Raw genomic sequence first — 21,316 nt, 5'->3', positions numbered from 1 at the left:
GTAGCTGTGCCAGTCCACTGTATGTAGTGAAGACAGATCCACAGTGTGCAATGTTGTTACTGAACATTCGCTGTTCTTCTGTTGTCCTAGATTCCTAATGAAGCCCCATGGAAGGCACCACATGCAGAAGAATGGGACAAAATGTCTATGCAAGATTTCATAGACAAAGTTTGTTGGACAAAGTAAGAATCACTTTAATTTTAAAATGTATAACAGGTTATAGTTGGATAGTGCTGCAGGCCAACTGTGAAGAGCAACATCTAAGCACAGGAAGTGAGGAGTACAATGTCCCATTGAAAGTGCCCGGAGTAATTGGAGTGGGCAGATTCTAATTATCCTCACTGAAATTTGATCACAGCTAACACTACTTTTGCTGAAATACGCTAAGAGGTTTAATGACCACAAACGAACAGGATATTGGTTTTACATCTTAATCTGAAAGACAAAACTTCCAGACATACAGTGTTCACTGACATTATGATGGGGCATTGAATCACCTACCAAATCACCAACAGCACTTCTTGCAGCACTTGATTTTTTTCTCTGGAGGCGTCCCATCCAAATACTGCCTTGGCTTGACGCTGATGCTTGAACATCCATGGCTCATCCTCATTAATATGACCTTCACTTCAGAAGGTCATATTAATGACCTTCTGAAGAGCAGAGGGTTCTAAATGGAGATCAGGTTTGATAACTATAATAACTGAGCAAATACACAGGGCATCCCGTTATTTTCCATGTTATTTTAACTCAAATAAAGATCAGATGAAAATGTCATGTTTGCTAGCATTGAAACCATGGGTAACATCTCTGCTTGTTATACACTCTTTTATTTCATTTGCTGATGATCTGCTTATAACTGGATTCAGCTGGCTCTGTATCAGGCCTGTTTGGATGAACTGAAAAATATCTGCTTGCCTCATGCACTAAACTTGGAAATTTATGTTGTATGTATCTTGGGCATTCCAGAAATCAGAGAGAGTTAAGTTTTCAGATACGTAGTTTTTAGACATCTGTTGATAGCTAGCAGCACCCTTAAATCCTGGAATTTAATCTGACAGCATAGCATTAAGGGATACTGTAGTTTTAAGAGCAAACAAACAGCACAAAGCAATTACAGACTTGAATCTTCATAGTGGTATTGCTTCATGGTGGCAAATTTGCAGCTTTTCTGTTTTTGTAAATATTTTTTATGCACAAAAAGATTATTTTCTTTTGCTTTTTGGTTAGTCTAGTGTAATGCTTCCAGGTCAGATGACAGGAGATTTAACAAGACTCCGATTTTGTAATTAGTTTAATCAGAAGTTCTGAATGTTTGGCAATAAAAGAGAGTTGCTCTGGTGTAGCCAGGTTCCTGTATAGAACTTTGGATGAGATATTGCTTTCAATTATTTAGTGTTAGGAGAGCTGATTTTCTACAATCGCTGTAAGAATTCAGTATACAGTCCTGAGACTGAATTACCTTAACACCCAAGTGTCCCCTTTTGTTACCACTGTACAGCACTGTATAGCACGGAGATACTGACAGTACTGCTTGTTGTTATGCAAACATCACATTAATTTTTATTTCACCTGTAACTCAAGAACAGTTTGACTAGACTTTGTCATACATAAGAAAATTATAGCATGGTGTTGCTCTAAAGCAGACCCATTTCTAGAAGTACACTATCAGAATTACTAAATAAACTACACCCAGGAGCTAGAACCAGGATAAGCCTACAGCTCTAGAAACACAGACCTGTGCCTGCTTAAGCTAAAGGAAGTTATTTGCTATCTTTCAGCTAGAAAATGCACACTTACTATTATTTCTAAGCTTCAACCAGCCACTAGTGGCCACATGCTCACTCTGAATGGGTGTCCTCCACACAATACAGTTGCAACAGGCATTTGTCCAAAACCTTCCTATGGTTTTTGCCTTTATTTGTGCCTTTGGAAATGTAACATAAATAACAAAATCCTAAGGCATCTAATTGTACTGCAATCAGTTATCCATAGACCTTGCCGAAGGAAGTCCCGAAGGGGAAGATCCCTGGGAATAAACCATTTTAGACAAATTCTAAGGAGAACAAGTTTGAGCAACAATAGTAAATGCTATTGACTTAAGTAAGTGTATGTACTGTCTGTAAGAAAACCATTCAGGTATCCACTAGAGTATACTATGACATAAAGGCCTTCAGAGAGTTTCTCATTGGTATCATTATCCATGACAACTGAAACAGAATAAGAATGAATGAAATGTTTCTTGAATTGGGCAATGTGCATTTTCAAAATCTTTGGTAGGTAACTTCAGCATAGTGTTTGTTAATGCATGGTGTAGCTCAGCCATCTTTCATATACATGGTTACAGGTGATCCAGCCTCTTAAATTGGAAAAGAGGCCCTGTACAATCTTGCACAATATCGTACAGCACCAGGCAAGGAGAGTCACATCTTTCTAATCTGTGATGGACTATGACTTGACATTTTACCTGAATTTTGACGTAATTGTCCGCCTGTTTTAATTCCAAGATGCTTTTCAGATTTTATATGTACATCTAAACTTGATCTGCCATGTGCAATCAAAAATTAGGTTACATGCCATAGCAGTTTTTCTATCCCTAGAATTCAATCGTCCAGAAGGGTAATCCTCCATTCTTTCCTTTTGTCTGACAGATTATGCAGATTTGCTTCAGTTTGACATTTCATGCTGAAATAGCATTGTGTGCTAATGATTGAAACCAAACAGCCACTTCCATGTGAAATAATAGATGAAATTGTGGAGCTAAAATACCAAAAATAATGGGAAAGTGGCAAAATATTATGGAAAAATTAGATCATTGTCTAAAAGTATTATATGTCTGTAAAATATTAATACATGTATTTATTCCTCCACTAAATATAATAAAACATCTTTCAGAGCTGATCATATTTACAATATATGTAAATAAGAACTAAATAAATGCCTGTTTAATCATAACCTTTTTATGGTGCTAAAGGAAGAGAGGTAGAATCTTTATAGACACAGATTGCATGCAATTTCTCAGTGACTAACAGAGAGGAAATAGCATGAAGCCACTAAACATGCACACATGTGGAAGTATCACATTAGCATTGGTGATCAATCACTACTTCAAAGAGCTTCAGAGCCCAGCACTCCCAGTTTACACCTAATCTTCTCAAAGGTATATAGTAACTGATTATAATAAAGGATTGTAAGAAAACTGGCACAAGGAATCTTTCTACTAAACTGAAATGCTGGGTTTCATCTTTGTTGAATTGCTGCCTCCAGAAATGCTTTTCTTCTCAATGACATGGATATATCATGGACAAGTATCTAATCACTACCTTAAAATATCACCTAGCACTAAAAAAAATCCCCCACTAGTCCCTACAGGATTACTTCTTTTATTGCTTATTTTATTGGTGAGCGCTGGGCATCTAGTTAAGATGCTGATGAATAGCTGAAATATGGTGGTCAAAACATGCAAACGATCCTGCTTATCAAATTGTAGTGTTGCTATTGCGGTTGCCCATAGACAAATATTCCCGGGCTGTCAAGGACATTCATAAAAGCAGATCAAAGGTCAAGCCTACTTGGAGGGCAACTCCGCTCTTGGCCTTTTGCTTCAGTGGAAATGTCTGTTCATTAAGCAGACAAAGAAGATGCTGTTACTGTGAAGAATTGAATTTAAACTTGCTTAAATGCATTAATTTTTTTTAAAAGCCTTTTTGCTTTAAAAAATGTTTGACTAAACAAAAGACAAAATAGTTTAAAACCAGGATTTTTGACTGGCTTTGGAGGTTATTTGCTGGGTTGCAGTTGACAAAGGCAGTAACTGCAGAGCCCCATGTGGTGTTACACGGCTGAAATGAGCATCTTCTGCTCAGAAGACATAGGACTTCCTTCACATGGCTTTAATACACCTATACAAATGTGCAATGTGAGGAGAGAGCAAGTAACTGAAGTTCAGTGAAAGAATGTTTACTCCTGCCTGTATTCACACATCTTTTAACCCATCCTGAAAACTTGTACAGATCTTTCATCTGTAATAATTCTCAGTAGATTTGTCATCTCTTAAATCAAAGCACAAACAGTAAGAGAGCAAACAAAGATCAAATTTCACAGCCCACTTTTTTCTACATGTATGGTCATCGGCAGAGGCCATTGCACATGCCCAGGGTCCAATGCACAACATAGTTACATGGCTGTGCAAATAGCATCACGATTTCTCCTTTATTGTCAGTCTGCCTCATAAATCTGTAACGATTCCACTCAAGGCCTACTCGCCATTCTGCTTTTTTCCTGACTCCCCCAAGGCTGTTTCTTTGTTCTGTGTGTCCCCACAAAGGGGAATTCTGACTGATTACCTGCACGCTACTACTCTTAAAAGGACAGAGGAGGAGGCAGCTGGATGGCAATCCATCCAAAATGTGGACAGAACAAGGATGAGAATGATCACTACCCACCTGGAGCTTCTCTCAGTCTCTGCTGAGCTTTACTGTCCTCGTAGACTCCCATATTCCTGAAGGGTTCAGGAGGTTATACAGCGGAGGAGACTGTGGCTGGCTGAAGGAGTGGGGAGACAGGTACAATCAGCAGCAGAAAGGACTGCAGGTCTCATGGGTGACATGGGGGGATTGGAGGGGTAGGTAGCTGACGTGCAGAGCTTCAAAGCCCATTAGAGCTGTCTGGCCTTGCTTCATTGTTCCCTGAATCTTGAATGACTGACAATTGTCTCCAGATGTAGGCAGAAGACAATATAATCTCCCACGGAGTGTGTCACCCAGTAAAGGTCACTTAGCCACTTTAAAACAGGGATAATACTTACTAACCTCACTGGAATGTTGTAGGGCTTAATTAATTTTTGGCAAGCTCTTTTGAAATTCTCCTGTGTAAAGCACTATATAAGAACAATTATTTTAATTACCACGGGCCATTCCTGGTCCCATTGACGTTGAGGGCAAAATACCTGTTAACATCACTGGTAGAGGAGGGTTGTGAGGCTCCTTTCTTTCATTGTTGCTAGAGAATAGGACTAGGCGATGGATATCATCTTACTGCTTTTATAGTAACATACCAACTTTACTTTGATTCCATGTGCAGTGCTAGCAAGAGGTTTGCAACGCTGTTTGTGAATGTGGATGTCACCTCTGAGCCTCATGAGGTCTCTGCTCTCTGGTTCCTGTGGTACGTGAAGCAGTGCGGGGGGACAGGCAGGATATTCTCAACCACCAATGGTGGGCAGGTACAGTAAACCGTCCGCTCTTATCTTTGGAAGAACACCGCATGCCTCTTGGCAGAAGCCCTTTAAACTTGTTTGTTTTGTTTGTTTTTAAAAGGAAGGACAAGAATGACGAAGACTGTTCACTGCTGCATTAGCAGGGCAGCCAAACTCCCATAGTTTTTACTTTACATAGAGACAATAGCTGCCATTGATTTCAGTATTAATAGGGTTCAGGTTGTATCAATGTGGAAGGCCATTCTTGTGGTTCAGGCACTGGACTGGGGATCAGGAGATTTGGGTTCAATTCCTGATTCCAACTTTGGGCAGATCACCCGCTTTCTCTTAGCTCATCCTCTTTGAAAAATGAGAATATTAGTAATACTTCCTGTCCTCACAGGCTAAATATATGAGAGGTACTTAAGTAGTGTAAGGTGATGGGAACTGCAAAAGTGCCTAGATAGATGCAGACTAATATTTGAATCACAACCACCAATAGCTAGGTAACTAAAATCAAATCTTTCCAATGTTCATAGTTCATAAGACTGTCAGACCAATCTGATGAAGATAAATGCCTGTATTTATGTATTATATAACCCTAAAATGTGTGCGAAGCGGTGTATTTAATGCAAGTAACACACATGAAGAAAGGGAAGAATCGGCTAATGTTCTTGCACGAAATGAATGTATGTTTAATTGCACTCTACTATATTGAAATGAACCTATTTGGCTCACCTCTGATATATGTGAGAGAAGGTTTTTAAAAAAATTCTAGTTATAATTAATACTACTGGACAGATTTTGGGAGCATGCTACTTGCTTTTTGTAGCCTGTTTATGTATAATTATGGCAATCATTGTTACTATTACTGATGGGCAGACCTCCAACAAGGATGACTGACTTCAGCTGAGCATTCACAAGTTTGAATGCTTATCCAAACCTTAGCTGGACCTCTGGGATCTCCAGAATTGGTTCGGAAGTTACATGAGAACAGCTTTGTCATGAGATTTCTGGCACTTTCAGTCCCATTGGTGAACAGACCCAGCAAGCTCAGAGGTGTACACAAAAGGGTAAAATAATAGCCATAAGCTTTCCAAACTGTCACCTGACTTTCCAAAAGGTCAAAAAGGAGTTGGGTTTATTTTGAGGGTTGAGAACAAATGTTCTGTATGATTCTTATTTTATCCAAATCGGTTTGTCCATCTCACATTATTGTTGAACTGTCTCTTTTTCTCTTCCAGGAGAGGAAGTTTGTTGGTGGCTCTGGTCAGATTAGTGAGAAGCTAATGGAACGCCTGGGAGGCCGAGTGAAGCTAGAGAAACCTGTAGTCTGCATTGATCAGTCAGGTGAAAATGTCATTGTGGAGACCTTAGACCATGAATTATACGAGGTAATTCATTACCTTACATTAGAGCAAATATTTGTAGGGATTTAAAATCTTTCACTGCTCCACTTGTCTTCTCAATAAGCCTGTAACACAGGGGCACAGTGTAGCAAAGAAGAAAGTCACAATAACCAGGAGTCACATTTTCTGGTATTCCCTAAGAAATACCAATAACACAGCTTGGGATGGGCACCGGAGAAGCAGAGAATTCTAGAATGTGTATTTGTGCCATTCCTTTACTATTTCTACTCCTTTGCATTCAGTTAGCTTCAGAATAAAAGAATATCTCCAGGATGATAATAGCAATGCAGTGCAAGAGAAACATTCTCCAGAAACATTTCAGAGTTAGCTTCCAAGCCAGAAAATGAAAGGTCAATTGAAAAGGAGCCCAGTGAACCTTTTGTAAGAGGAATAGTCTTTCAACCAGTTAGAAAGGAATAGCTGCCCAATTGGATAGTCATTTGTACAGTACTTGTTATCATTTTAGAATTTCTATAACCAAGACATCCTGAGTGGTCTATTTTATAACTTGCATGCTGTGGGGCAAACTTTCTTTTGCTTTGGAAGATATTACCGTCAACAAACATACTGTAAAGCTTCCCCAGCTGTAATAGAGAGAGGCTCAAACATTGGATAATGTGTTTCGTTTACTTACTATTTCTTTTCCAGGCCAAGTATGTTATTAGTGCCATTCCCCCAATTCTTGATTTGAAGATTCATTTCAACCCACCATTACCACCAATGAGAAACCAGCTGATCAGCCGGGTTCCCATGGGCTCAGTCATCAAGTGCATGATATACTACAAAGAATCTTTCTGGAGGAAACAGGGTATTACATTTTAATCAGGGGGTTTCTTTTGTATTATATTATGCTAATACAAGAGTCCACATTAGAAGGGGATTTCATCTCTCTTCAGCTACTTCTCTGAGTCCTAAAAAGAGACGGGGGGAGAGAGTATAAAGGACATGAGGGAAGAAGTTGGGATAACTAACTCTTGTTCCTTGTTGTTCTCCTTACCCCCATCCCACATTTTTCTTCAGTGACATCTTGGAGTGAGACATATCTCTGCCATTAGTTACCTAAACATAATCGTGCAGTTGGGGCATAATGGAGAGCGATTTCATGCCATATACTGCATGACTGCGACAATTTTGTCTTGAGAATAGTTTGTAGCTAAAAACGTATAGCCATATGTCTTGGCCAGCTAGAGATCCTAAGAGTGTGGAAGTTGAAATATTGCCCAAACCATTTAAAGTGACAGCGCTGAGCACAATGCCTCTTTAATTCTTGCAGGAATACACCATACAGTCTTTGTTTGCCTTTAAGCTTTTGGGTAGATTTACAATAGGTGTCTGTAAAGATGTCCATAGTGCTCTGGAAAACTGGTGCTTTGAGAGCCATGTTTTTAATAACAATTATATTCTGTATTTCCAGAACATTTAGTACAAGCATCCTGAAATCTCTTGTATCTGGCATATGCCAGTCAGAAAAACCTAGTGTGCTAGCCAAATTGTTGGACACAAACACCGGCAATGCTCGAGAACAGTGTGTTTCTGTGCAATTAATTGGTACCCCAGTCATGTCGGTTATAACACCATCTTTTTGGTCATAAATTCAGTTATATGAATATCCTTATGTTGTTCCTGCTTTTTAAAGATGTCCGGAACTGGTTCCTAAGAGTCTCAGGATCCCATATCTAAAATATCTCACCTAGGTAGAAAATAGTACTTCTCAGAGCCCCAGGAACAGCACACAATCTCTGGCAGAACAATCCTGTGGAGCCAGACATATTCTTTGTCACACCACACTGGTGGTTTCACCTCCTTCTCTGTCATAGTTCTCCAGATTACCTGGATTAATAAAATCTGTTTTTTTCTCCTCTCTGGTTTCTAGACTACTGTGGCACCATGCTCATTGAAGATGAGGAAGCTGTGATTGGAATGACACTTGATGATACCAAACCCAATTGCAGTGTTCCTGCCATAATGGGGTAAAAGAGAAGAGGGCCATTACCCGTTAATTTTTGTGGGCCTGGGGTTTGAGGAGACGTGGAAACCTACCACTGGAGGAAAATATCTGAAAATATTAACAAAAAAGTAGAGCTGGTTGAAAAGTGGTGAATTATTTTATTTCACAAAATATATTCAGTATTTTGCTCCCAAAATTTTGTCTTTAAAAATTTTTCACTTTTTTTTTTTTAATTTTCAATTTTTTTGGTGGGGAAAAAACTGGAAAAAGATGTTTGTTTTATTTCTGTTTCCCTCCCTGCCCCTGTTCCTTTTGCCTCTGGCCTCCCCACTATCAAAATGGAAAAAGGATAAGGAGAGAGAAAGGAGGCAAAAAAGTAAAGCGAGTTGGTGGTGGCAGGGGGAAAACCTCCAAAATCAAACATTAAAAAAAAAAACAGCCCTAAAATTTTCTACAATCCTTCCCCCCCCCCCGTTTTTTTTATGAAAATTTTCAGCCAACCCTATTAAAAGGGATTTCTTTCCAATAAATGTGGTTTTCCTCCCTGACCCCAATAATCAAAAATGAAATGGAACATTTCCTTATATAAGGCTATTGAACTATACCACCTAATTCTACTCTAGCCTTCGTAATTTGCCATTACCATATCAAATCCTACAGCTGTCATGAGTGGGTTTACTATGCCATGAAACCGCTCCTATGGATCGTCTGACCCTGACCAGAGTGTGGTTCCCTGCAGGCAGGGGCCAAAGCAAGAGGTCTGTACATCGCCAATGCCGTGGCACACACCTGTGGAGGAGGTGTTTGGGGCTGAGCCTGGAGTTGTGCTTAATTTATAATGAAAGAGGTGCTGGGGCTCAACCAAATAGGTGCTGGGGGCTAAACCAATTTTTTTACATTCATAACTGATATAGAAAGCCCAGAGGTGCTGGGGCTATGAACTGCCAAGCTAGAGGTGCCACGGCTCAGCCCTGGCAAGCCCCAGCACAAATTAAGCCTTGGCCTGGAGAAATATGACTTCATAGATCCACCAGCCAGTCTGTCCCCCATGCCCTCCCCACAGGAGGAAGAGTGCACCAGATGCACTGGCTACTGTTGCCCTGTGGTTACTTTCCCCTCTGCTGCCTGGGGAAGGACGTTTCCTCTCTTCCCATTACTGTAGCCCTAGTAAATTTCTCCAGCAGACAGCCTGAGATAAAGATTTGACCTTTAGAAACTTTCTGAAAGCTGAGCTTAAATCCTGCAGAACTGAAGAAAAGTTTATAGCCACATTTCTCAGTAAGAATTGAAAGGGTTGGGAAGTGGCCACCAGGTAAAGACTAAAGACCTAAAGATAAAAGACAAATGTTGGAAGCCTGCATCATCAAGCCACCAGCTGATAGCATTTTAAAGGGCACTGTGTAGATAATGGATGCCATCATTCCTTTTTTGTGTGTGTGGTTTTCTTTTTTTAGTTTTATTCTCGCTCGAAAGTGTAGAAGATTGACACATCTCACAAAGGAAGAAAGGTAAGAACAAAGTGCCATAGTTTTACACAGGATCTGATTTAAGTTTTTGTTTTAAATTTTCAGAGTCTCTCTCCTCCCCACACCCCTATAGCAGACAAAACATTTTCTGCATGCAATAATTACAGGGATGTTGGCTATTAACTAAGCACAGTTCGCAGTGCTGTCACTTCAAAAGTGCAACACTTAAATTTTGTTCCCTTAGGAGCCATGTGAAGTCTTTATCCAAAATGGCAGTAAGCATGGCAGCGTCTACCTGTCCTTTGTTAAAGCCAAGTCTTCAGGCTCCCATTTGACTGCTTTGAGCTGTTTGGGCAGTGGAAAGCGGCCAGAAAGCTTCACTTAGTGGCCAACTGGGGATTCCTCTTGTATTCGGGAGTGCCTGGGTAGCATAAAGCCAGAATAGCCAGCTCCATGCCCCCACTGCTGCTCTTCTGTCCCCACACAGAGGAGTGGGTGTGCCAGGAGTGGGAAGGGCTGAGCCAGAGTGCTCAGCGCTCTAGTGATCTTGGATCAGACTCTAGAGGGCCATTTCAGCCTTTGTAAGTTAGCGCAGCCTTGAGGCTGCTCCAGTTTGTCATGGGACGAACCAGCTCTAAGGATTAGGGGGTAGAAAGGTGACAGAAAGCTACCGTTGACCCTCTGTCTTCAGGTGTGCCAGGCAGAGCTCAACACACTTGAAGATCTAGTCCACTATCTTGTTACAGCAGTCTCCTCCCTGCTATTGTTTAAAAATAAATAAAAATAGGTTTTAAAGGGTAGCAGTTTTTTGCCCTCAAAAATATCCCTAGCATTTCACTGGACTAATCAACAAAGCTAAAGTTATATGGCAGGGTTGCGGAGGAGACCTTTATTTAAGCGTGGACAGGGTATGTTCAAACTTAAAAACGTGGGATGTTCTGTGTCCAAGTACACATTTTAACAGTAAAGGTCAGCCCAATTAGAGACAATATTGGTGTCCTCAAATCAGCAATATGTGAACTCTCGCAGCTTTTGTAAAGTGGGATCATGTGGAGCATTATTCCACCAGCTCTTAGAGCAATAGCACTGTTCCACTGAGCCTCGTTCATTTTTTCAGGAATAGACCAGATATTCTCCATCTACATTTCAGCTTTGGGCTGGAACTACAATAGGTGATTGTCAGAACAAAAGCTGGGCAAGCACCTTGAAATCCATTGTGTTCAGCATTTCAGGCTATCATTAACACCAAATGCCTGTTTCACCATGTGTCAGTATATTAAGTGCAATCGAACATATGCAGTACTTGATAACAGTTTACATTTCTATGCAATAAAAGGACACTTTTGTGATTTATAAGAGTGCCATGAAAGACAGACCAATTTATCAATTGGCGTCAAAAGCGTTCACATGTTTATCTGACTCTGAGATTAATTTTTAAACAATGGGACTTTGAATATTTACTGAGTGAACATTAAACTATTGATGACTCTCAGTGGTAAAGAATGGTTCTAACGTACACTGTGCTTAATGTAGTATATTACTTACAATGAGAAATCCATCCCATGCACACAATTTAAGCCTCACTTTAGTTCTACACAGGGAAAAGAGGCAGACTGAGTGGCTGGCCAGGAGGCATCTCCACACCCACCTGTAAACTATGTAGTGGGGCTCCCCCAAATGGAGTCACTGAAGTTGGGACTGGGTTTCCAAGGATCCAGAAACCATGTGTTCCAGGGGTTGCATGTAGGCTATGGCCACTACACTAGCCCATTGGCTGGAACAGGAGTCAGTGCAACAGTGCTGCAGCCTGCCCACCTGTTGTGGGAGTGAAACCCCTCTCCACCTACTACCCCGAGACTCCCCTAGACAAAGACCAGTCACTAATGACAGTGGGCTAGATTGTGGCCCAGCTTGCAGAGCCACTCAAGAGGGCATCTGGTGCTCCCTTGTGCCAGCTGCCCAGACTGTGAGTATTAGTGCAGGGAGGAGAATAGCCGCCATTGGCTGCAACAGTGCCACCCCCATCTCCTGCGCAGTGCAACAGGGACAATACAATATCTGCTGGCTAGCAGAGCTACACAGGGCACTGGGGAAGTACCCTGCCCCAGGTACTTCCTCCACAGAGCAGAGGGAATCCAGGAGGTAGATTTCGATGCTTAGAGTCACCATATGCTTCCTCGGCTGCTTCTGGAGCAACGCAGTGACATGTTCCCTTTGCTCAAGGCTTGTGGGAAGCCGTGATTGAGCCCAGGGCCTGGAGATGAGGATTTTGCCCACAGCGCATGTAGATGTATGGTACGCTCTGGACAGAGTGTTAGCAATAGGCCATTTAAATAAAATACTAAACCATTCCAGGGGAAAAGGCACAGCTGTGTGAGCAGCAGGCACATCTGCAAAGATTCGCCCTCGCTGTGGGGACCACTCAGATAAGTCTCTTCGATAAAATGTTGTCACCGACCCCATTCAACCCTTTTGAAACACCTATTTGTTATTGAGAATTAAAGCTATATAATGCCCTCCTATGCATTTGTTTGCTTGGCTGTCTGAAAATGCCGTTTTCAGGTTAATATTTACTTTTGCTTTTGCAAAGTCATTTTGTCTTTGCAATTTAGTTGGCAAATAGCAGTGGAGCTTACAGCTTCTTGGAGCCTAGTTGCTCTCTTCCCACAAGGACCTCCATCTGCCCGCAGGAAAGTTGGTTACCTCTGCTATGCAGTTCACCTTCCTAGGACCCTGCAATGGGATCTTCTGGAGGTTCTGTGATCCACATCGGGGAAGAGGGCAGACCAGGGCTGGGTTTGGAGGGAGGCTAATTATTCCTGCCACAGCTCTGTGAGGAGGAGTCAGGACAGTTAATACAGCCTGAGATTGTATTAACTTTTCGGTGGCACTCCTGTGTGTGATGGAGCCACCCAGGATGACTCCAGGAACATCTGTAGGATGGGCTGTCAATGGCCATATGGCTCCAATGGACTGTGGTGTTAGAGAGCTGGGTGGGTGGCGGTGGGGGGAGAAGCAGAGTGTCCTAGGCGTGGTCCAGTGGCTGTGGCTTTGGGGGATTCCTGAGAACCCCGGGCTTTCAGGGCTGATCCCCTGCTGTTTTTGCAAGGTTGGAAACCCGGCCTCCAGTGGAAGAATGCAGAGTCCCCTGGCACTTTTCTGTTAATTGCCTTGCTAGAGCACCCAAGCTGGGCCTTTGTCTGAGATGGATAGAAGGGACTTCCTTTAGGGAGGATAAAGAAAGAGCTAGTGAAGAGGTCTTCTTCTAATCATTATCACTGGCTCCCTTTCCTTGCTGACTGCAGTGTGACTCCCTCATTGAGGTATTGCAGCTCTCTGAGCTCCCCCTAGTGTTACTTAGGGCTGCTCGGTATGTCTGTGGAATTGAATTGACAAGGGTTTGGAAGAGCTTGTGTTTTGGCTCATGGCAGGTGACAGCACGCTATTAAACTGTATCAGCACAGTCAGTGTGTCTGTGTCACACACACACACACACACACACACACAGTGTAATGGGCACAGATCCAGCAAGTCTCCAGAAGCCCCATGCACTTACCTGAACCCATTGGCTCTGAAAATCCTGTGAGAACAGTGAATCTCGCAGTCTGTCACATTAAGCATTTCTGCTTCCAGAACAGGTGATTCCTCAAAGGGCAGAAAGGAGAAGAAATATAACAAAGGACCAAATCTTTCCTCCCTGTCAGAAGCCCTGGTAGCTGGGCTTGGCATGGGTCCTGCGAAGGTGGAGCGGGAAAGAAGTCCTCCTCTGGGCACAGACCAATGGCCCAGTCACTCCATGGCTGCTACTGTAACTCTGAATGTGTAGTAGCCTCCACTCTTACTGTCTCCACATTATGCAGCGTGGAATAGGCTTTGGAGCTGCATAGTGGGGCATCCTCTATCTCCACTTTTCCCCAGCCCATTGCTGCACCACCCCTGAAACCTGCTGCACTGGGAAGTAGCTGAACCGCCACAAAGCTGGGCTCCCTAATACATGGGGGATGTGGATCCCACTTGTGTAGATTCCCTATATACTCTGCCCTCCTGTATTTGTGCTGTGTCTGGCAGCCTACATTTCTTCTATGAATGGGACAGGATTTGCATCAAAAATGGATTGAGCATGGGTCTGTTTTTCTTTTTTGGTTCTTAACTGGTGTACTTGTCTCATTTTGATCTTTTTCCTTTTGGGAAACGGTGGGCTATGTCTAGTACCAGACAACAAGGGCCAGAAAATGACTGGGAAGTGGGAACAGACTCCATTGCTATTGCTTTGTTACAGAAGGAAGTACAGCCCTATACAAATAAAGAAGTGAAAAAGGAAGAGGGATTTTTAAATTTCAAACTGGTTCCCTGAGATCACAAGCCAGCAGTGTCTTGTTTCCCTTATCAAAATTCAGCACAGGCTGTCAGCCAGGAGACAAAAGTACAAACCCTCACTTCTCTCTTTCTCTGGCAGATTAAATGACTTTTGGATAATATATAAATTTGAAAAAAGAAAAGGAGTACTTGTGGCACCTTAGAGACTAACCAATTTATTAGAGCAAAAGCTTTCCGAAAGCTTATGCTCTAATAAATTGGTTAGTCTCTAAGGTGCCACAAGTACTCCTTTTCTTTTTGCGAATACAGACTAACACGGCTGTTACTCTGAAACATATAAATTTGAGATGATTGGGATCAGGGTCTTAGGGAGTGATTTGCAAAACTGCTTGTTAAGTTGACTCATATAAAACAGAATGTCAGTACATCAGTCAACTTTATTGACTCATTTCTGAAGTACAACTCCCAGCCTCCAAACTCTCAGTAATCAGAATAAAACCAAAAGAATTGAAACCTCCAATTTAGACGCAGAATAATCTTTGTTCTCTCAAAGTAAGAACGTGTCAGCAGTGGATTATTTTCTTCCTTGTGTTTAAATCTTTGTTGCATTTCTCCCATAGGAAGAGGAGGATCTGCGAGCTCTATGCAAAGGTTTTGGGATCAGAGGAAGCCTTACATGTAAGAACAAAACACATCCTGTCGATCTCATTATTGTAGTTGGAAGGCACAGGGTGAAGTTGGAAAGTAGCAATAAAATCAGTATTCTTGGCACTGTATCCTACGTTTAATCAGGATTAGTGTTCTTCCCCATGCTTATTAGTTTGTACAGAAGAGATGGAAAATACTGACAAACTTTACATCCCATTTGAGAGTGATTAACGTGTTCATGTGAAGCAGTTAAAAATACAGGAGCTCATTTTAAAATGAGCCACTAACGCCTCAGTGCGGAGTGTTAACTTCATTATTATTATTATATGCTAAATCTCAGCCGTTTTCAGCTGCTGCACCACGGCTTGCCTCCTCATCCAGCCCGTGCCCTGCATAGTGTTCCTTTTTGTCTCATGATTGCTCCCTCCCATAGCAACATCTGCTTTTGTTTCTTTCTGTTTTTCCCTTCCTAGTAAGGGAAACTAACTGTTAGGGTTTGTATGCTCTCCCAGTTTCTGAAAACTCATTTGCTTTATATTATAAACATCCTTTATTTTATTGAAGGCAATTTTAGGTGGTTGAAATGTTTAGATATGAATCACAATAGCATGCCATTTTACACATAACTCCCATATACTGTATTGCTACAAAAGTGGCACACTTTGCATAATCACTGTATAAGCGCATAAGAACGGCCATACGGGGTCAGACCAAAGGTCCATCTAGCCCAGGATCCTGTCTTCTGACAGTGGCCAATGCCAGGTGCCCCAGAGGGAATGAACAGAACAGAGCAATTATTGAGTAATGTATATAAGTAAGGATAGCTTACGGGGATCCTTTCCAGTCCTAAGAAATCTGTGATTTTGGGGCCTTAGGCAACCTGAGAGTAAGCAGGTGCAATTATACTGAATACAATGGGAATTACACCTGCTTACACCCAGGCTGAATTTGACTCCATGTTGCCTCTGCTGCTTGAAGCACAAGTCTACATAAACAAGAGAATTAGGAGGATCCAATTCTACAATGTCCAATTTAACCAGTAAAAAAGGCCTGCAGTGTCTGAAGTTAAGGCGTATGTCTCATCCACATTGCATTAAGAGACTTGTTAAATGGGCTCATCTCTAGTCAGGCATTGTAAGGTGATACAACAAATCATAAGCTATTCTTCACTGCTGCCTTCTCAGTTCTTGTAACAGCTTTGTCCTTACGGGTTTTTCCCCCTTCTGAGGTTTCATTAACTCTGTTTTACAGCCAGTGCATTATGAAGAGAAGAACTGGTGTGAGGAGCAGTATTCTGGCGGGTGTTACACCGCTTACTTCCCACCAGGGATAATGACACAGTTTGGAAGGTACAATGTCTCACTAAGGGACTCAAGAACAGAAAGATAAAAATGAACAGCTAAATATCCTCTGTAAGGCCCTTAAGTCCTCTGTGAACAAATTTTCTTTGTACCTGGAGTATTGCTTAGGGAATACTTCAAACAGCCTTGTAAAATTTTACTTCCCCACTTGCCTGGATTAGGTTTTTTTGATGGACGAGTCTCATTATTAGTATTTTCATGTTCATCATTGACTACAGGGAAGAGTAGATGAGTAGATTGTTGGAGGTGGGGGGGATTGGTTTTTGTGTGTGTGTGCACGTGCCCAAATTGGTAAATTTTCATGACAGTTTTGCTTTTCAGATTTGGGATTGGCTTTACCATTTCCTTTGTGTTTTTAATATATTTTATTGGTATTTTAAAAATAAAGTAAAAAGGCCTGGATCCTGTAAATATTTATGACCATGAGTGACTTCAGTGGACTGTTCCTATTAGCAGACAGAGTCTATTGCAGTAACTACTGTGCCACCATGTATTTTGTCCTCCCTGATTCAGGTTTTTGAATAAAAACAGGAGTGACCCCAAAAAGCAGCAGTGGCCAACCTGGCTGTTGCCATTCAGTTGTGCAGTTATGTTCAGTTAAGTGCTCTGGATCCTTTTTGAAATGTAAATTTCTGCAATTCTAAAGTAACTAAGAGCACTAAAGAAATCCTGATTTATGACCATATAGTGCCTTCAATTTTTAAAGTAGACTGAACTTAAAGTGCCTTAAAGTAGATGATTGCAGATCCCAGCAAAGCTATGTGACCCAGGAAAAACAAACCACTGTCTCTTTCTTCTTAAGTGTTATGGGGGCTACAGTATGCTATTCAGAGTGCTAGCAACTCCATCTTTCATCTCTAGAGTCTTGGCTATGATAACAAGTGACAACAAGCCTTGTCTCAGTCTAGTTCTCTTTTGGACTTCCATGAGCCCCAGAATCACACTCAAAAATAGCATTAGGAGGATTGCAGTAATACTTTCTGAGCCTTTAGAAAACATAAGGAGCACCAGGAAGCGTCTAATGTAAGAAATGAAATGAAAGGCTGACTAGCCAAATAGCGTGCTGCATTGCTAACTCTTAAGTGTTGATTGATATTTAAAGCACCCTTCTCCTGTTTTTTACCCAAGGAATTTTGTCATGCTTTCCTGATCTGGCTGATACAACCTATTTTTGTCCATTTTAAAGGATCATTCGCCAGCCAGTTGGTAGGATCTACTTTGCTGGCACAGAGACGGCTACAGAATGGAGTGGGTACATGGACGGGGCTGTGCAGGCTGGAGAGAGAGCAGCTAGAGAGGTACAGCTCCATACTTATGGCATGCTGCATGGGGAGAACTTTTAAGTGTGTTTTGCAAAATCAAGGCTGAGATTTTCAAAGCCATGTAAGGGATTGAGATGCCCAGTGGGAATTAATTTTAAGGAAAATTCAGCATTACCAGTCTCAAGCATTTAAAAATCATGAGATTGGATTAAAAATGAGATTTGAAAAAAAATTAAAATTGGGTTCTTTTTGTTTGCAAGTCCATTTCTGAGCCTTTCGGGGGCACCCACGTCATACTTTCCTCTGCAACCATGAGGGCTAGACATTTAATTTTTTAAAGCTGAGATTCTTACCTAATCATGTGTCTCTAGGAACTGAAGCTGTAAGCTAGACATCAGATACTGTCAGACTTGCAATAAAAGGACAGGAATGGGCAACGATGGTGTCCAAATCCCATAGGCAGCTTTGAAAAGCTCAGCCCCAAAGTTTATTTTCAAGAACGATAGTTGTGCTGCAGTCCTGTAGAAGAAGTTTGGCCCTGTGCTTGGTTGATCCTGAATGATGATGATTTATAGGAACATACACACTTCATTGTATGTAAAAATGACATCTTCCCAGCTATTTTTGTAAACGTTGTGGTTTATGGGCAGATCCACTTCAACAAAAGAAATCTCCTATTTGTTTCATAAGAGGTTAAGGGGTCAGCTTTGGGATCTCATATGAGGGAGGTAATCAATAAAGTATCGTCATGTGTCGTGATGAAAGCATTAAAGCAGAACCTCTAAAGGCTCCTGCTCAGGATAAAGCTGAAGAGCTTAGATGTTGGGCAACAGGAAAGAACTGTATCCTGGGAGTGATGTATACTTAAGAACTAATCCCCATAACACTGTTAATTGTGCAAAACGATAGACCTGCCAATCATCTGATGTGTGTCTGAAATGGGACCACATCTCAGGAGACGTCAGATGTTGTTAACTCTGCAAAGGACTGGGATAGAATATCAAGAAATTAAGATATCCACATTATATTTTGGAAATGTGCGCATTAAAAAAATAATGTTCACCTTCCTGTCATACTCTCCTCCTTGTTTCATGTAATCCTAGCACTTTTTCATGCCCACCAATAGATACCAACTATTTTTTTTTTTGGGGAATAAATTTTGCTTTTCTGGCACTGAACCCTAGGCTCTCCCTCCCTCACATGACCTCAATCCTATTCCTGTGTTGGGTCAACTTTTTTCAAAATTAGCTTCCGATACATTTTGCATGTACCTGTTTTACATCTACATGTCTTGCGTGCACTACTTCGATGTCAGTTTGATAGAATATGGGCCACAGATTTGTGGTTAATATGAGGCCCTAGTTCAACAAGATTTTTAAGCATGTGCTTAATTTTCAGCCTGGCTGACTTCAGCGGGACTACTCACATACTAAATTAGAGATGTGCTGCTGAAGTACCTTGCTGAATGAGGATCTGGATGAGTTAAGGAGGCTTCTTCTACTCCTTCATCCTGAACCAATATCTTTCTTTCCTAGAAAAACCACCACCACTCTCACTGGAGTGATTACACAGCTAGGAAAGAGGTGCTTCTCTGGGAGTATGTCAGTAAATAACAGCCCCTCCCAGCAATCTGATGTGCAAGTATCAGATTTTCTGTTAAATCTGAATACATACAATCTTATTTGCTAAACCCTTATCTTGATTATAGCAGCATCAGCTTAGAGCAAAAACTGAAAGCCAAATGTTTTGCCCTTTAAAAGAACGAATGGAACTGATCAGTTCTTTATTTTCAGATACTGTGTTCGATGGGGAAAATCTCAGAAGGTGAAATTTGGAAGTCAGAACCAGAATCAGTTGTAAGTTTTCCTTCAGTTCCTGTGAACTTTCCTTTGATATTAATGATGAGATAAAATATGTTTCAGAGTAGCAGCCATGTTACTCTTTATTCGCAAAAAGAAGGAGTACTAGTGGCACCTCAGAGACTAACCAATACCTTCATAGGCTATAGCTACAATTACTATTCTGCTGGCTGCCAAAACTGTCCCTGGATAACTGGGAACATGACAGGTACCCAGCAAGGGGTGGAGGTGTCTAAATACTCTGTAAACATGGTACAGGAAAGAGTATTCAACTTTTAATAAGGCAAAAAATCCATACAGGTATCTTTTACAATGCTTACCTTAAATTGACGAGAATGCTTTGGGCCTCATATTTCTTCACAACCTATTGTTGTCGTTTCGGAAGCTTTTCAAGCTCAGACATATTCATTGCTCACAGCCACCTTTAATACCGCTGGTTGATTTTTTTTTTTAAATTTGGATAAAACATTTTGCTAAGAAAAGCAAGGAACAATTTTGAGTAAATTTTGGCAAAAAATGTTTCCTGCCTTTTAAACAGCTCTTCTTTTTATTGAAGTGAGTACAAGGGAATGCAAATGGCCAGTCTTGGGCTCTTTCTTTAAAATATGTTAATTTCAGATTTTAGGGGCCCTCAACAAACATGTTGTGTTTAATTCCTTTTCTCAAGTAGATGCTATCTACCCTGTTCTGGTTGTTTCCTGATTCATCAGCAGGGCATGGGATAAGCATTAATAGCAACAGAGTGCCAGATCTTGCCTGAATACAATATACTTCTGTTTAAAAGAGAAAGTACACCTAAACAGATTCAACCTATCTCTGTTTCTGCTGTGATATACTTGATATTTATACTCTCCCTTTCATAGCAGAGGTGATCCTGCACTAATACTGAATGTTCTCCCATGCAGGATGTCCCAGCCCGGCCAATCACTACTACTTTTTGGGAGAGAAACTTGCCGTCTGTACCAGGACTGCTGAGGCTGGTTGGATTTTCCACTTTCTTCACTTCAGTGGCTGCTGTTGGGCTATTTGCCTACAAAAAGGGGCTGCTAGTTCGAAACTGAGAAAGGTGCCAGCACAAAGCTGCATACTTGCTGTGTTCTTTGTCCAAAGGTTTTTTTGACGTGCACTTATCTGTCTTCAAAAGCAGATCAGGACTGGTAAGGGGAGTGGGGGGAAGTAGAGATGCAACTTTAGAGTGAGGATGAGTGAAGGAGTTCAGATAAAGTAAGGACCCCTTGAACAGTGACCTATTTTTTAGCACCATCATTTGAGGTTCTGAGACAGTGGTGGGCAACCTGTGACATGCGACCCATCAGGGTAATCCGCTGGTGGGCCGCCAGACAGTTTGTTTACATTTGCACAGCTGCCCACAGCTCCTAGTGGCTGCAGTTCACCATTCCCGGCCAATGGGAGCTGTGGGAAGCAGTGGCCAGTACGTCCCTGCAGCCCACGCCACTTCCTGCAGCTCCCATTGGCCGGGAACGGCGAACCGCGGCCACTGGAGCTGCAGGTGGCTGTGCAAATGTAAACAAACTGTCTGGCGGCCCACCAGCGGATTACCCTGATGGGCCCACGTGTGGCCCACAGTCTGCAGGTTGTCCACCACTATTCTGAGATGTTCCACTATGTGGAACTTTGAATTTCTATTCAGGTCTGCAAATGAAAATGCCAAGATACCGTGAGAAGGCTGTTCTTATATTTTCAGCCTTTTGCACACTTGTATCTGACCCAACCTGAACTCTGAACATTTAAAGGCCACGCCCATCCCTAGTTATAGGGGGAGTATTGCCACACTCGTGTTCCGGAGATCTAGAAGACTTCAGTTGTAGCTTAAAATAACTTTTGAATA

The 21,316-nt window shown here is 41.7% G+C and overlaps 1 protein-coding gene across 1 annotated transcript in view; it reads left to right on the top strand.

Moving 5' to 3' along the window:
- The window catches only part of LOC140916959 (amine oxidase [flavin-containing] B), a 76,403-nt gene extending 55,422 nt beyond the window's left edge, over positions 1-20,981 (top strand). Inside the window, exons 5-15 of the mRNA XM_073358858.2 lie at positions 91-182; positions 5,083-5,224; positions 6,442-6,591; positions 7,255-7,414; positions 8,480-8,576; positions 10,009-10,062; positions 14,958-15,015; positions 16,237-16,334; positions 17,533-17,644; positions 19,402-19,464; positions 20,373-20,981. Of these exons, the coding sequence (XP_073214959.2) occupies positions 91-182; positions 5,083-5,224; positions 6,442-6,591; positions 7,255-7,414; positions 8,480-8,576; positions 10,009-10,062; positions 14,958-15,015; positions 16,237-16,334; positions 17,533-17,644; positions 19,402-19,464; positions 20,373-20,528 (1,182 nt within the window). The 3' untranslated portion in view covers positions 20,529-20,981. The remainder of the gene's footprint in view (positions 1-90; positions 183-5,082; positions 5,225-6,441; positions 6,592-7,254; positions 7,415-8,479; positions 8,577-10,008; positions 10,063-14,957; positions 15,016-16,236; positions 16,335-17,532; positions 17,645-19,401; positions 19,465-20,372) is intronic.
- Positions 20,982-21,316: the final 335 nt, after the last annotated feature.

The sequence above is a fragment of the Lepidochelys kempii genome, chromosome 1, assembly GCF_965140285.1.
Source record: "Lepidochelys kempii isolate rLepKem1 chromosome 1, rLepKem1.hap1, whole genome shotgun sequence".
In the NCBI taxonomy this organism is placed as follows: domain Eukaryota; kingdom Metazoa; phylum Chordata; order Testudines; family Cheloniidae; genus Lepidochelys; species Lepidochelys kempii.
This window is presented reverse-complemented; position numbering and strand designations above follow the sequence as displayed.